This window comes from Asparagus officinalis, chromosome 7 (assembly GCF_001876935.1).
Source record: "Asparagus officinalis chromosome 7, Aspof.V1, whole genome shotgun sequence".
NCBI classification, from domain to species: domain Eukaryota; kingdom Viridiplantae; phylum Streptophyta; class Magnoliopsida; order Asparagales; family Asparagaceae; genus Asparagus; species Asparagus officinalis.
The window spans coordinates 69,565,292-69,577,896 of record NC_033800.1 but is presented as its reverse complement, the minus strand read 5'-3'; the positions used below and the strand labels follow the sequence as shown (position 1 = coordinate 69,577,896).

The window sequence follows — 12,605 nt, the reverse complement described above, 5'->3', positions numbered from 1 at the left end:
ATATCACATTGAGGATTCTGGTATTTGTTGTATTTTTCTATATGGCGTTTGAGGTGGTTGGTGCCGCTCTTATGATGATCTTGGAAAGTCTGGCTGCACAACGCACATTTAGTCTTCTGGGTGATGATCCTACCGTGTTCATCCTCGGTGACATCTATCTTCTCAAAAAAATTCCACACATCGGATCTCGGCCTTTTAGGAGCTCTTGGTGCAGATTTGTCATCACGAGATTTGGGATTAACACCGGTAGGAGGAGTAGTTGTCTTAGGACTCATTTTAAGATCGGTACGAGATAGGTTTTGCTCTTCATAATCAGATCCATAAGCTATTTGATGGAAGAATTAGAAAGTATAAGAGATTATAAGAGATGGTAAGATTATATAAGAGAGTATTAGAGAGAAGTAGATGAGTTTTGGTGTGAGGAGAAGAAGTAAAAACCTCCCTCTATTTATAGAGGTAGCCTCCTAGGCAAATGACCAAAAAACCCTCATAAAATAGTTGTTTTTGACCATTTTAGGGGCAAAATGGTCAAAACGGCTGTTTTGGCCTTTGTGGTCGGCCGGGCCGGCCAAAACGGTCATATTTTTTGACCCGTTTTGGCCGGGCAGGGCTGGACTGCCGCAGCCCCGCAGATTATTTTTGCCGCAATGTGACCGTTAGTGCCGGGCCGACCCGGTTTGGTATTTGCCCGTAACGTCACCCCTGGTGACCGTTGCGGCATGACACGAGCCGCCCCGGCCTGATTTTTTGTGGCCCGGTCGATACTGTTCTGGGTCGGCCCGAGTCCGGAGCAGGGCGCGGATGAAGCGGGCCGGGCCCGGGCCCGGATCTGGCCCGGGTCTCCAGGCCAAATCCGGGCCGGGCCCGGGCCGAGGGCTTTTTGGACAGCCCTGGGGAGATTGTACAAGGAAGATGTTGTCTTCCCTTGGGTAAAATCTAACCTTCATCTCTTTGGGACAAGCTTGTGGGTTGTGCAAGTCGTCGGTGTTCTCCATCATATGGGAATCTCCCTTCACCCCTCCCGTGGACGTAGGCAAGTTTGCTGAACCACATATATCTCTCGCCTCATTTACTTTGGGTATTGTTTTTTGTGTATTTGCCATTGCTTGTCGTTCCCTCGATATTTAGATCTAGATTTGATATTGGGAAGAGTGTATAGCTCACCTCGCTGAGATATTCACTTCTATTCTTGTTTCCAAAACGAAACAGAAATATCGAGGCTGGTTGGAGTTTGTGTAAACTCAACTAGGGTTTTCTCTCGAACCTTACTTCCTTCAGCTCGACACCTGTAAAGCAGATGCTGATGCATCTGCCAGCCTATACTTCTCCACCGTATGTCAGTGCTCGGCCGAAGTGACCAATTTACCCTTACAACTTTGGTATAAATAGATGTACTATTTCAACTTAGAAGAGGGATTTTTTTTTGAACTTTTTTTTCTGGATCTTGATCAAAATTCTAAAAATAAACAAATCATACTGCACATGTACAAGAACTACCACTGTTCTTAATTACCCCACTCAAGTTCATCAGCTAACTTGCTCGTCGGAGGTATAACGGGGGAACCAAGCCCCGTCCTCTCACCAGTTCCTACACATGCAGATTTTTCAGATGTCCTACTCAAGAACCAGATATAAAGTCATGGAAGAAAGTGGTCCTCTCATCAATCATCAACAAACTCATCCAAACACGGATACATATTGACCGTACGTGTGATCACTAGACCATCAACAAATATAAATATTAAAGTAAAATAATAAATGAATATTTAATAATCAAATGAATCAGATATACAATTGGTTAAATTTTTATGAACCGAATAATAAAAACTATTCGTTTATTATTAATGAACTATGGAATCGAATTTAACAAAAATAATTTAGACAAATAATGAACGAACTATTGGTTAATTATCTGGTTCATTTCCACCCCTAGTGACAAGTACCTTTTTTTATAACGTCAATAGCTCCAGAATGTTCTAAAATTTTCTATTTATAATCCGGTGAATGATATTTATCCATAATTGTCATTATAGTTAAAAAAAAAAGATTTAAGACAGGTAGATTATTATTTATTTGAAGTTTATTGATCATGTGAATGCAAACCCTGAACGTCCAAATTCAGCCCCGAAACATTTATATTATATTGATAGTGGTCCAATACTGCCAGCTCTAACAAAGTTGAGCGACATGTTCTCAACAAACAACTCATGCGACCCTCACCATATTCAAATCCCATATAATGATCACACTTTTCCCTCATAACCCTGCAGATCGAGAGAAGATAACAGAGGGAGAAAAAAAGGAAATGGGAGTTAAAAGAGATCGAACCTTGTTAGTATTGTTGTTGTGCCTTCAATCAAGCCTTTGGCTTGGTACCGCACTAGGCGAAGGCTACACATGGAACATATTGGACTACTTCGGCCGCAGAAGAGATGGCCTGGGCATGAGCCTGAAGAACTACTGTGAGAGCTGGAAGCTCAATGTGGAGCTCCACAACGTCAGAGACTTCGACGAGGTCCCCGCAGAATGTGTAGATATCATAAGCAAGTACTTGAGCTCCTCTCAGTTCAAGGCTGATGTGCAGAGAGTCGCCGACGAGTCTACATTGTTCCTGACGGAGGCGTTCGCCCTGGGAGGTGATGGCAAGGACGCCTGGATATTTGATGTCGACGACACGCTTCTCTCCAATGTGCCTTATTACAAGAAGATCAACTTTGGGTACAATTCCAGCCTGCTTAAGTAATTTATCTTTCTAATTAATTCCTTCGTAGGATAGAGGGGATTAACTTCACAATAGATTCGACCCGTGCAGTTCGTTGGAGGCGAATAGAACTTCGTTGGAGAAATGGATGGATGAACGCAAAGCCCCCGCTGTTGAGCATATGCGTGATCTCTATCATGAGATCAGGGGCCGAGGGCTGAAGATCTTCATCATCTCCTCGAGGAAGGAGCACCTTCGAGATGCCACGGTCAATAACCTTGTTAAGGCTGGGTACCGAGGTTGGACTGAGCTCATCCTAAGGTGTGTACGTTCTCTCTGTGTACACATGCCTGTATCCGACAACCACAACAGAAGCAAAACTATATTAATTTGTCCCAATTTTTTAGGCCGACTCCACGAATCTTGTTGCATAAATTTTATAAAACCAACTCAATTTGTCCGCCTTCAGATAAACCCTTAAACTTTATAAATGTCACGTAATTTCTCGGCCTTTGATTCTTGTGAGAAAACCCTCCAAATATCAGGAGCCACAAATTTTCATTGAAGGGTTATTTGAATACACTTGATTTTCACATGCAACAACAGACCCAACGGAGTTACTTTGCCGGGTTATTGACAAAAATTCTAGGGGGGTTAAGCGACATTTATAAAGTTTATGGGGTTCTCTGAAAATGGGCTAAACTTGAGGGAGGTCTTCCGAAATTTACCGAATCTTGTTCTTCCATTCAGTTCTACTGTAAGCCATCAAGTTAAATATTCAAACAATCCGGTCAATTATTCTCACTATATCTTTATTTTTAAATTAAATCCTCATTATGTCTTCAAGAACGCTAACGTGTACTTGTTACAACTCAGGTGTGACAAAGATGGGTACGATGGGGTGAAAAAGTTCAAGGCAGAACAAAGGAAGAGATTGGTCAGCAAAGGGTATCGGCTATGGGGGGTCGTTGGAGATCAATGGAGCAGCCTTGGAGGCCACCCCCATGCCAGAAGAACTTTCAAGATCCCCAACCCTATGTACTACGTCGCTTAAGCGTATCAATTTTCGTAGTTTCTTGTATTGTGCATTCTATCAATGAAATCAAATTCAAGCTGCATGTGGCACTTTTCCCTCCCCAAAAAGATGTTATTTGTGATTTCTAATATACATTGTCTAGATAGAATTAATGCATCTATCGAGCGATATGTCCGAATTCTTTCCACATGGAGTTGTTTGATGTACAAGTTTTGTGGTACATGAATGTTATCTGTGATCCTTGTATCACATCTGCAATCTCTGGACCTGGAAACTTGGGGGATAATATCCTGTAATTTAAACTGTTCTACTTCATGTTTGTGTTATATATTAATATACCTGCTCTTCTCATTCCATCAGAGACACTAGAGGAAGAGGAAGATAAGAGGTAAGTATTGAATATTACGGTTCTCTTGATGTAACCGTTCCTTTATGATTTTTATGTTGTTATGATTTTTATGCCCGGCATACAATTTCTATTTATATACATTCCGTTTTACCAACTTACAACAAAATTTAAATAGAAAAATTTATTGGGTTTTGAGCTCAATTTTGTTGAACGTAATTGTAAATCAGCAGTTTACTCCCCCTTTATGTTAGTCGTTTTCTACCTTTGCTGGCTTGGTTACTTTAGACCCATGAAAGTATGTAGTAATTGCAACTTTTGCATGTGTAGACCCCATAAGTTCTTCAGAGTACAGAAGTTCAAATTAAAATTTACAATTTTTTTTTTCCTTTCAACAAAAGCTAATAGCAAACTAGCAAGCAGATGGAGAAAATTAGCACTTCTGATGGTGAACTTGTGAGCAATGCTATTGAGAAGCCATCTTCACCTTACATTCCAATTTCGAAACTCATTACAATGCTGTCAAAATCTCTATCCCCTGACAAGCCATCTGAACTGAAGAAGATCTATAAAGAATTTAAGGTGAGGAAATTTTTTGGGAACACATTTTAACATTTTGAATATATAATTAATTTATTTTGTATGATGGGTTCGAATGCACTGATGCAGGAGAAAACATGTACTCGTCATCAGATGGTAGATCTTGTGAGGATGCTAACAGTCGATGATGGTCGGATCATTTCAGCTATTAAGAGGTACAATAAGAAGGTGTATCTTAAACTTCAGATTTTCCTTTTGAAATTATTATTATTATTAACAATATATAGGCTAACTTTTATTTGTTATTTTTTCTCAGCTACTGGCGGCGACAATCATCGCTGAGTTTAAAAAGATGATCACTTGTAACAAAGAATAGTTGGTAAGATGAGACTAAAAATATGTTTAAGTTTGTGTCGTGAAGAAATAAATAATAACAAATTGTTGCGCGCCTATGCGGAAGCGTTGCACGCACACACAACGAACTTGAGATCACGGAAGGAGAAAGCCACACTCTTGCACAAACCAAGCCAATTACGACAAATCAAACCAAACACAAAGATATACGTGGTTCGGCAACTTGCCTACGTCCACGGGGAGAGGATGGGGAGATTTCACTAATTCAAGGAGAGTACAAAGGATTACAAAACTCTCAAACTAACCCTCAACCAAAGATCTCACCTTGCTCACAATATCTCCCTCTCACAATGCTCAAAAGATTCCTCAATCTCTGATAAAAAACCCTAACAAATCATTTCCCTATTTATATCAAAACAAAAACCCAATCAGACTGCAAACAGGAAACTTGATTATGCAAAATACCCGTCGTAAGTCGACTTAACAGTCACCACAAGTCGACTTGGCAGAGAGAAAAACAGCAACTGGTGACCACTTCATAAGTCGACTTATCAGGCCTGATAAGTCGACTTATCAGGCCTGATAAGTCGACTTGGCAGAGCGAAAAAACATAACTCCAGTGCAGATCGTAAGTCGACTTGTGCACACTGACAAGTCGACTTAGCCTTGTGCATGAGTCGACTTATGCCAGAAAAACTGGTTTTTTTGATTTCTCCACAATTCTCCACCTCGGCGAATTTTGCCAAAACGACACCAAACCAAGAGCATCAATGTGTCGTCTCTCCAAATACGACTGCACCACCATGGTTGCCTACGTACCCCCTCTCCCAAGGGATCAAGCCGCCCGTAGTTCATCCAAATAGCCGCCAACGGCCTGAACAATCACAAATATTCAACAAGTTTCTGCAATGATCAAACTTGTTGCTCGGAACCACCTTTGTGAGCATATCCGTCGGATTATCCTTCGTGTGGACCTTCACAATCTCCACATCGCCATCTTCAAGAACATCTCGAACGAAGTGATAACGAACGTCAATGTGCTTCTTCCTCGCATGAAAAACCTGATTCTTCGCCAAATATATAGCACTCATGCTATCACAATGAATAGTGACAGACCGTTGTGATATACCAAGTTCTTCTAAAAGTCCTCGAAGCCAAATAGCCTCCTTCACAGCCTCTGTAACTGTCATATACTCTGCCTCCGTCATAGACAAAGCCACCATCGACTGTAAGGTGCATCTCCAACACACCGGCGCATGGGTCAAAGTGCACACATACCTCGTCGTAGACCGGCGCTTATCCAAATCCCTGGCATAATCCGAATCAATATAACCAATGCATAGCTGCCCACCTGTAGTGTCCCGCTCATAAACCAAACCAACATTGAGCGTACCTAGAATGTACCTCAAAATCCATCTCACGGCATCCCAATGACCCACTCCTAGATCGTGCATGTATCTCGACACCATGCTCACTGCCTGAGACAAATCCGACCTCATACATACCATCGCGTACATCAAGCTCCCAACTGCGCTCGCATATGGAGTCTTCGACATCAACTCATGGTATACCATCGCGTACATCAAGCTCCCAACTGCGCTCGCATATGGAGTCTTCGACATCAACTCATGGTCTTTAACCGACTTCGGTGAAAGGCCAGCTGAAAGCTTCAAATGGGCTCCCAACAGTACACCAACTGGCTTCGTATCCATGCTAACATGGAATCGCTGTAGAACCTTCTTCAAATAAGTCACCTGTGTCAAACAAATCCCGCCCTTCTTCTTGTTTCTGCCGATCTCCATCCCTAAAATGCGCTTCACCTCGCTCAAATCCTTCATCTCAAACTCATTCGAAAGCTGAACTTTCAACTCATCTATAGCTGACCTGGAACTAGGGGAAACCAACATGTCATCGATATAAATCAATAGATAAATGTACGCACCTACTCTCAACTTATGAAAATACATGCAAGGATCAAACTGGCTCCGAGTGTACGAATGACCAAGCATAAAACCATCGAATCGCCTATACCACTGTCGAGGAGACTGCTTCAAACCGTATAGCGATTTCTTTAGCCTGCAAACCAACTTATCTTTCCCTGCAGCTCGGAATCCCAATGGCTGAGTCATATATATTTCTTCATCAAGATCACCATGAAGAAATGTCGTCTTCACATCCAACTGATCTAACTCTAATCCATACTGTGCCACCAAAGCTAGCAGAATCTGAATCGAAGAGTGCTTCACCACCGGAGAAAAAACCTTATTGTAATCAATACCTTCCTCCTGTGCATAGCTTTTCGCAACCAACCTAGCCTTGAACCTCACTGGAGTGCCCTTAATGCCCTACTTCTTCGTGTACACCCACTTGCACCCAATCGCCTTCCGTCCCTTTGGAAGCTCAACAAGCTCCCATGTATCGTTCTTATGAAGGGACTTCATCTCCTCCTGCATAGCCACCTGCCACGAATCAACCTCCGAACTCTGCTCGGCCTCTCTGAATGTAGTAGGCACCATCTCATTGATACTCTCCACCGTAAGTGCATATGCAACTGTGTCGGCATACCGTGCTGGCACCCGTATGTCTCTCCTCTGTCTCCGTGCCGTAATAGAATCCTGAACCTGAGCCGTCGATCCCTGATCCTGCTCATGAGTACCCGTATCCTCCGCATCACCGTCGTGCTCGCCTGGCGTCACCTCAGTCGGCACTCTAATGGATACTGCACTATCTGGACTCTGTGGAGCTGCATCAATCTCCACCACCTGCGAAATCTCCTCTGTCGGGTCGCTCTCCACCTGATGAGAGCTGGGAAGCTTCAAGATAGAAGCCTCATCGAATGTGACATCGCTACTCAGCACAATCTTCTTATCAATTGGATCCCAAAGCTTGTATCCCTTGACATCACGCTTGAATCCTACAAATATGACCTTCCTAGCTCGAGGTTCCAACTTATCAATTCTAACATGATAATATGCAGGGCAACCAAATACCTTAAGCTGGTCATAGTCATGTGCTGTCTCTCCCGACCACATCTTCATAGGGGTCTTCCCCTCAATCGCAGATGAAGGCAGCCTATTAATGAGGTGGCTCGCATAAGAAAGTGCCTCAGCCCAAAAGATCTTCTCCAAACCACTATGCGCCAATAAACATCGAATCTTCTCTAGTAAAGACCGATTTAATCTCTCTGCCACCCCATTCTGCTACAGTGTATGACTAACTGTGAAGTGCCTCTCTATGCCCTCGTCTCGACATAGCTGCTGAAAGGGGTCTGAAGTATACTCGCCGCCGTTGTCGGATCGCAACGTCTTGATCTTTCTCCCAGTTTGCAGTTCCAATCTCTTCTTCCACTCCATAAACAAATCTAGGACTTCACTCTTATGCTTCATGGTGTACACCCAACAACGCCTAGAATAGTCATCAACAAATGTAACGAACAAATATCGACCACCAAGTGTTGCCGTCTTGGTAGGACCCCAAACATCTGTGTGCACGTAGTCCAAGATGCCTCTCGTCCTATGAATGGCCATCCCGAACTTCACCTTCGTCTTCTTGCCAAGAACACAGTGCTCACAGAACTCAATCTTTCCCCTCTTGGCTCCCTTCAATAGCCCCTGCTTGCACAAAGCCTGCAGTGACTTCTCTCCTGTGTGTCTTAACCTGTAATGCCAAAGTCTGCTTATGTCCGCCTCTGAAATAGCCGAAGCAACCTGGCCAATCTCGGTGCTCCCCTTCAGATAGTATAAATTATGACTGCGGACTCCCTTCATCACCACCAAAGATCGCTTAGTAACCTTTGCTACAGCATCTTCAAAGGTCACCCTGAATCCCTTCACCTCCAAAGCCCCAACTGAGATAAGATTCTTCTTAAGTTGAGGAACGAATCTTACCTCCTTCAACTCACGGACTACTCCATCATGCATCCGAATCCTCACAGTACCTATCCCACAAACGCCACAGGATTGATCATTTCCCATGACAACAACACCCCCATCGAGTCTCTCAAATGATGAAAACCAATCTCGCCTAGGAGTCACATGATAAGTAGCGCCAGAATCAAGCATCCACTCTGATGCATCCAAATGGTTCACTTCCGGTGTAATCAAAAGAGAAAAGCTCGAATCATTGGAATCATCGCCTTTCGCAACATTCACCTCATTGGCCTTCGGGCCCTTATTCTTGCTATTCTCCTTTTTATTGACTTTCGGGCAGTCTCTCTTCTAATGTCCCTGCTCTTTGCAGAATGCACATTGGTTCTTTCTAAGCTGGTGATGACCTCTTGACTTTGACCTCCCTCTATTTCCACCTTTCTGATATGAGCTTCTGCCTCTCGTCGACAAGGCCTCTCCTAAAATACTAGCGTGGGAAGTCTCCTTATCCTTCCTCCTCAAATCATAGTTCGTCAATGCGTTAGTCACTTCACTATAAGTGATAGAAGATCTCCCATTCAGCAACGTAAGCACGAAGGTATCATACTCCTCATCCGATAAGGAGCCCAAAAGAATAATATCCTTGTACTCATCTGTGATCTTCTCATCCACGTTCGCCAAGTCCGACAACAACTTAGTGTAGTTGTTCACATGAGCCGCAAACGAGGTGCCTCTGGACATCTGAAATCTGAATAATCTTCGCAGCAAGTGCAACCTGTTCTCAACACTCTTTGTGAGATACTTGTTGTTGAGAATCTCCCACATCTTCATTTCAGACGTCACCCCAATCACATTGCATTTCAGCTTCTGTTCCAAACAGGACCTGATCACCCCGCAAGCATTTCGATTCATCTTTTCCCATATCGCCTCTTCATATTTATGTGGCCTCACATCGACCATGATGGTCTCCTCCAGATTTTGAGCATTGAGCGCATCCTGTATGTTGCTCATCCACAAACCAAAATTGATCTTGCCGTCATATTTCACTACACTAATCTTAGTGTTCTGAAAACCCACTTGAACTGTGCCTGTCATCTTACTGCTTTCACCAACTTCTTCAGCTACTGGCGGCGATAATCATCTCTGAGTTTAAAAAGATGATCACTTGTAACAAAGAATAGTTGGTAAGATGAGACTAAAAATATGTTTAAGTTTGTGTCGTGAAGAAATAAATAATAACAAATTGTTGCGCGCCTATGCGGAAGAGTTGCACGCACACACAACGAACTTGAGATCACGGAAGAAGAAAGCCACACACTTGCACAAACCAAGCCAATTACGACAAATCAAACCAAACACAAAGATATACGTGGTTCGGCAACTTGCCTACGTCCACGGGGAGAGGATGGGGAGATTTCACTAATTCAAGGAGAGTACAAAGGATTACAAAACTCTCAAACTAACCCTCAACCAAAGATCTCACTTTGCTCACAATATCTCCCTCTCACAATGCTCAAAAGATTCCTCAATCTCTGATAAAAAACCCTAACAAATCGTTTCCCTATTTATATCAAAATAAAAACCCAATCAGACTACAAACAGGAAACTTGATTATGCAAAATACCCGTCGTAAGTCGACTTAACAGTCACCACAAGTCGACTTGGCAGAGAGAAAAACAGCAACTGGAGACCACTTCATAAGTTGACTTATCAGGCCTGATAAGTCGACTTGGCAGAGCGAAAAAACATAACTCCAGTGCAGATCGTAAGTCGACTTGTGCACACTGACAAGTCGACTTACCATAAGTCGACTTAGCCTTGTGCATGAGTTGACTTATGCCAGAAAAACTGGTTTTTCTAATTTCTCCAAAAAAATATGATTCTGTTCATGGTTCTCTTTATTTCTAAATTTCACACTTTTACCTTGGCTTGAGCTTGAAGGCGCTGAAGCTGCAGACTGTTGTGCAGCTACACCATGTCTAGCTGCGTATTCATCATATAAGGTTTGAAAATAATTTCTATTAGCTAAATGATGAGTGTAGGCAATAAAAATTACCTTTATCCCTATCAGAGAAGTTCAGAACAAGACTGCTAAAACCTCATCCGAAAGAGCAAAAATGGGGAAACGCTGATATCTCTCAAACCGTAAGGAATTTGGAGAAACGGAGGAGGAAAACCCCTATGGGGGTTTGGTTGGCTCCGTCTCATCGATATAGTCGATTTTCATATATAATTCGTCAAATTCCGACTTACGCATTGAAAATTATGGCCTATTCTTCGAAGCATGTTCAGTAGCTCGCCTAAAGGCAGAAGCTCGCCTAAAGGCAGAAGCTCGCCTGTGAAGGCTGAAGCTCGCCTGCAAGGAAGTCCGTCTGCAAGGATAGAGCTCGCCTAACCATATTGAAGCTTGCCTGAATGAGATTTGCCTGCACAGCTCGCCTGCACAGCCTCGCCGGCATAGCCTCGCCCGCATAGCTTCGCCTGCACAGCCTCACCTGCACATTGAACCAAGCTCGCCTGTAAAGGCTGAAGCTCACCTGCAAAGAAGTCTGTCTGTAGGGATAGAGCTCGCCTAATAGCATTGAAGATCACCTGAATGAGATTCGCCTGCACAGCTCGCCTGCACAACTTCACCTGCACAGCCTCGCCTGCATAGGCTCGCCTGCACAGCTCGCCTGCACTTTGAACCAAGCTCGCCTGAAATCCTAGCTTGCCTGACAGCTCGAAGCTCGCATGTTTGATCGACTCTCCAGCACGAAGGTTCGAGCTCGCCTGAAGACCAAGCTCGCCTGATAGCCTGCACCTCGCCTGCGCGGACTAAGCTCGCCTAACAACTAGAAACCCGCCATCATTGTCAGCTACCCACTTGGAGTATGGGAATAGTCACATCAGTGGTCAAATCCCATGAATCAAGGGAGAAAGCGTGATGCTCCTCACCTAGCAAGAATAGGACGGCTGACAGGACCCCCTAAGTGGTCACATCCCACAACTAGGGCGGCTGGCTCCCTCACCCCTACTAGTGGTCAAATCCCACAAATCAAGGGATTACCCATACCATCCCTTGCCTATTTAAAGCTACTTTTAGCCAACGTGAAAGGGGTTGATTGGCTGTTGCTTGCTTAAGCTAGCTAATCTTCCAAAGGTTGAACCTTGACTCATTTGCTAAAGGCTCCCTCATTTGAAGAGACTCGTCTGAACTCTCGGACTTGAGGCTCTCAAGCTCTTTGCAGACTCTCGCATAATAGCTCTTTACAGACTCGTCTGAACTCCCAAACTTGAGGCTCTTAGGCTCTTTGCAAGCTAGTGCATGTTAGCTCTCTCTCCAAGCAGTCAGCCGACAAGCACGAGCCCCCGTTTGGCCTCGGGTATAGTCAAACTCATCCAACACAAGCTTCTACTGTGTACTAAAGCTCGCCAGCCACCTCGATTGAATCGTCCAAGGAAAGCAGACTCAGTGCGAGAACCGAGCGAGGAGTCCTATCGCTACCAAAGTCCCCACGTTAAACAAGGAGGGCCTTCCCTCTGCTTTTGTTGTAATTTTAATTCATTAGTTTGTAATAAGCTATTCTTATCAATACAAATGAAATCCCTATTTCGGGAGATCAAAATTTACATATACAGAAGATGATGACCACAGTGGGAGAAACCGTTCATTCAGATGAATTGGTGGTGACGCAGTTCGACGAAGTTGTGGAAAGGACTATCGTCGAGTCCCTCATCATCGAGTTCGATCAAACAAAGTACGAAGAATACTTGTCTTCG

The 12,605-nt window shown here is 43.7% G+C and overlaps 1 protein-coding gene across 2 annotated transcripts; it reads left to right on the top strand.

Moving 5' to 3' along the window:
* Positions 2,136–3,819, top strand: LOC109850758 (acid phosphatase 1-like). 2 transcript variants are annotated; one of them, XM_020420827.1, is made up of 3 exons: positions 2,136–2,718; positions 2,813–3,022; positions 3,578–3,819. In XM_020420827.1, the coding sequence occupies exons 1-3, from the start codon at positions 2,240–2,242 to the stop codon at positions 3,753–3,755; spliced, it is 867 nt and encodes a 288-aa protein (XP_020276416.1). In that variant the 5' UTR covers positions 2,136–2,239; the 3' UTR covers positions 3,756–3,819. The 2 variants fall into 2 exon arrangements, with proteins under 2 accessions (XP_020276416.1, XP_020276415.1); XM_020420826.1 differs by having other exon boundaries at positions 2,798–3,022.

Excerpts from the sequence above, each read along its gene's own strand:
- LOC109850758 (XM_020420826.1), top strand. The coding sequence starts at position 2,240 with ATGATCACACTTTTCCCTCATAACCCTGCAGATCGAGAGAAGATAACA. Across the intron at positions 2,719-2,797 it reads TACAAGAAGATCAACTTTGG|ATTCGACCCGTGCAGTTCGT; the intron begins GTACAATTCCAG and ends ACTTCACAATAG. Across the intron at positions 3,023-3,577 it reads TGGACTGAGCTCATCCTAAG|GTGTGACAAAGATGGGTACG; the intron begins GTGTGTACGTTC and ends GTTACAACTCAG.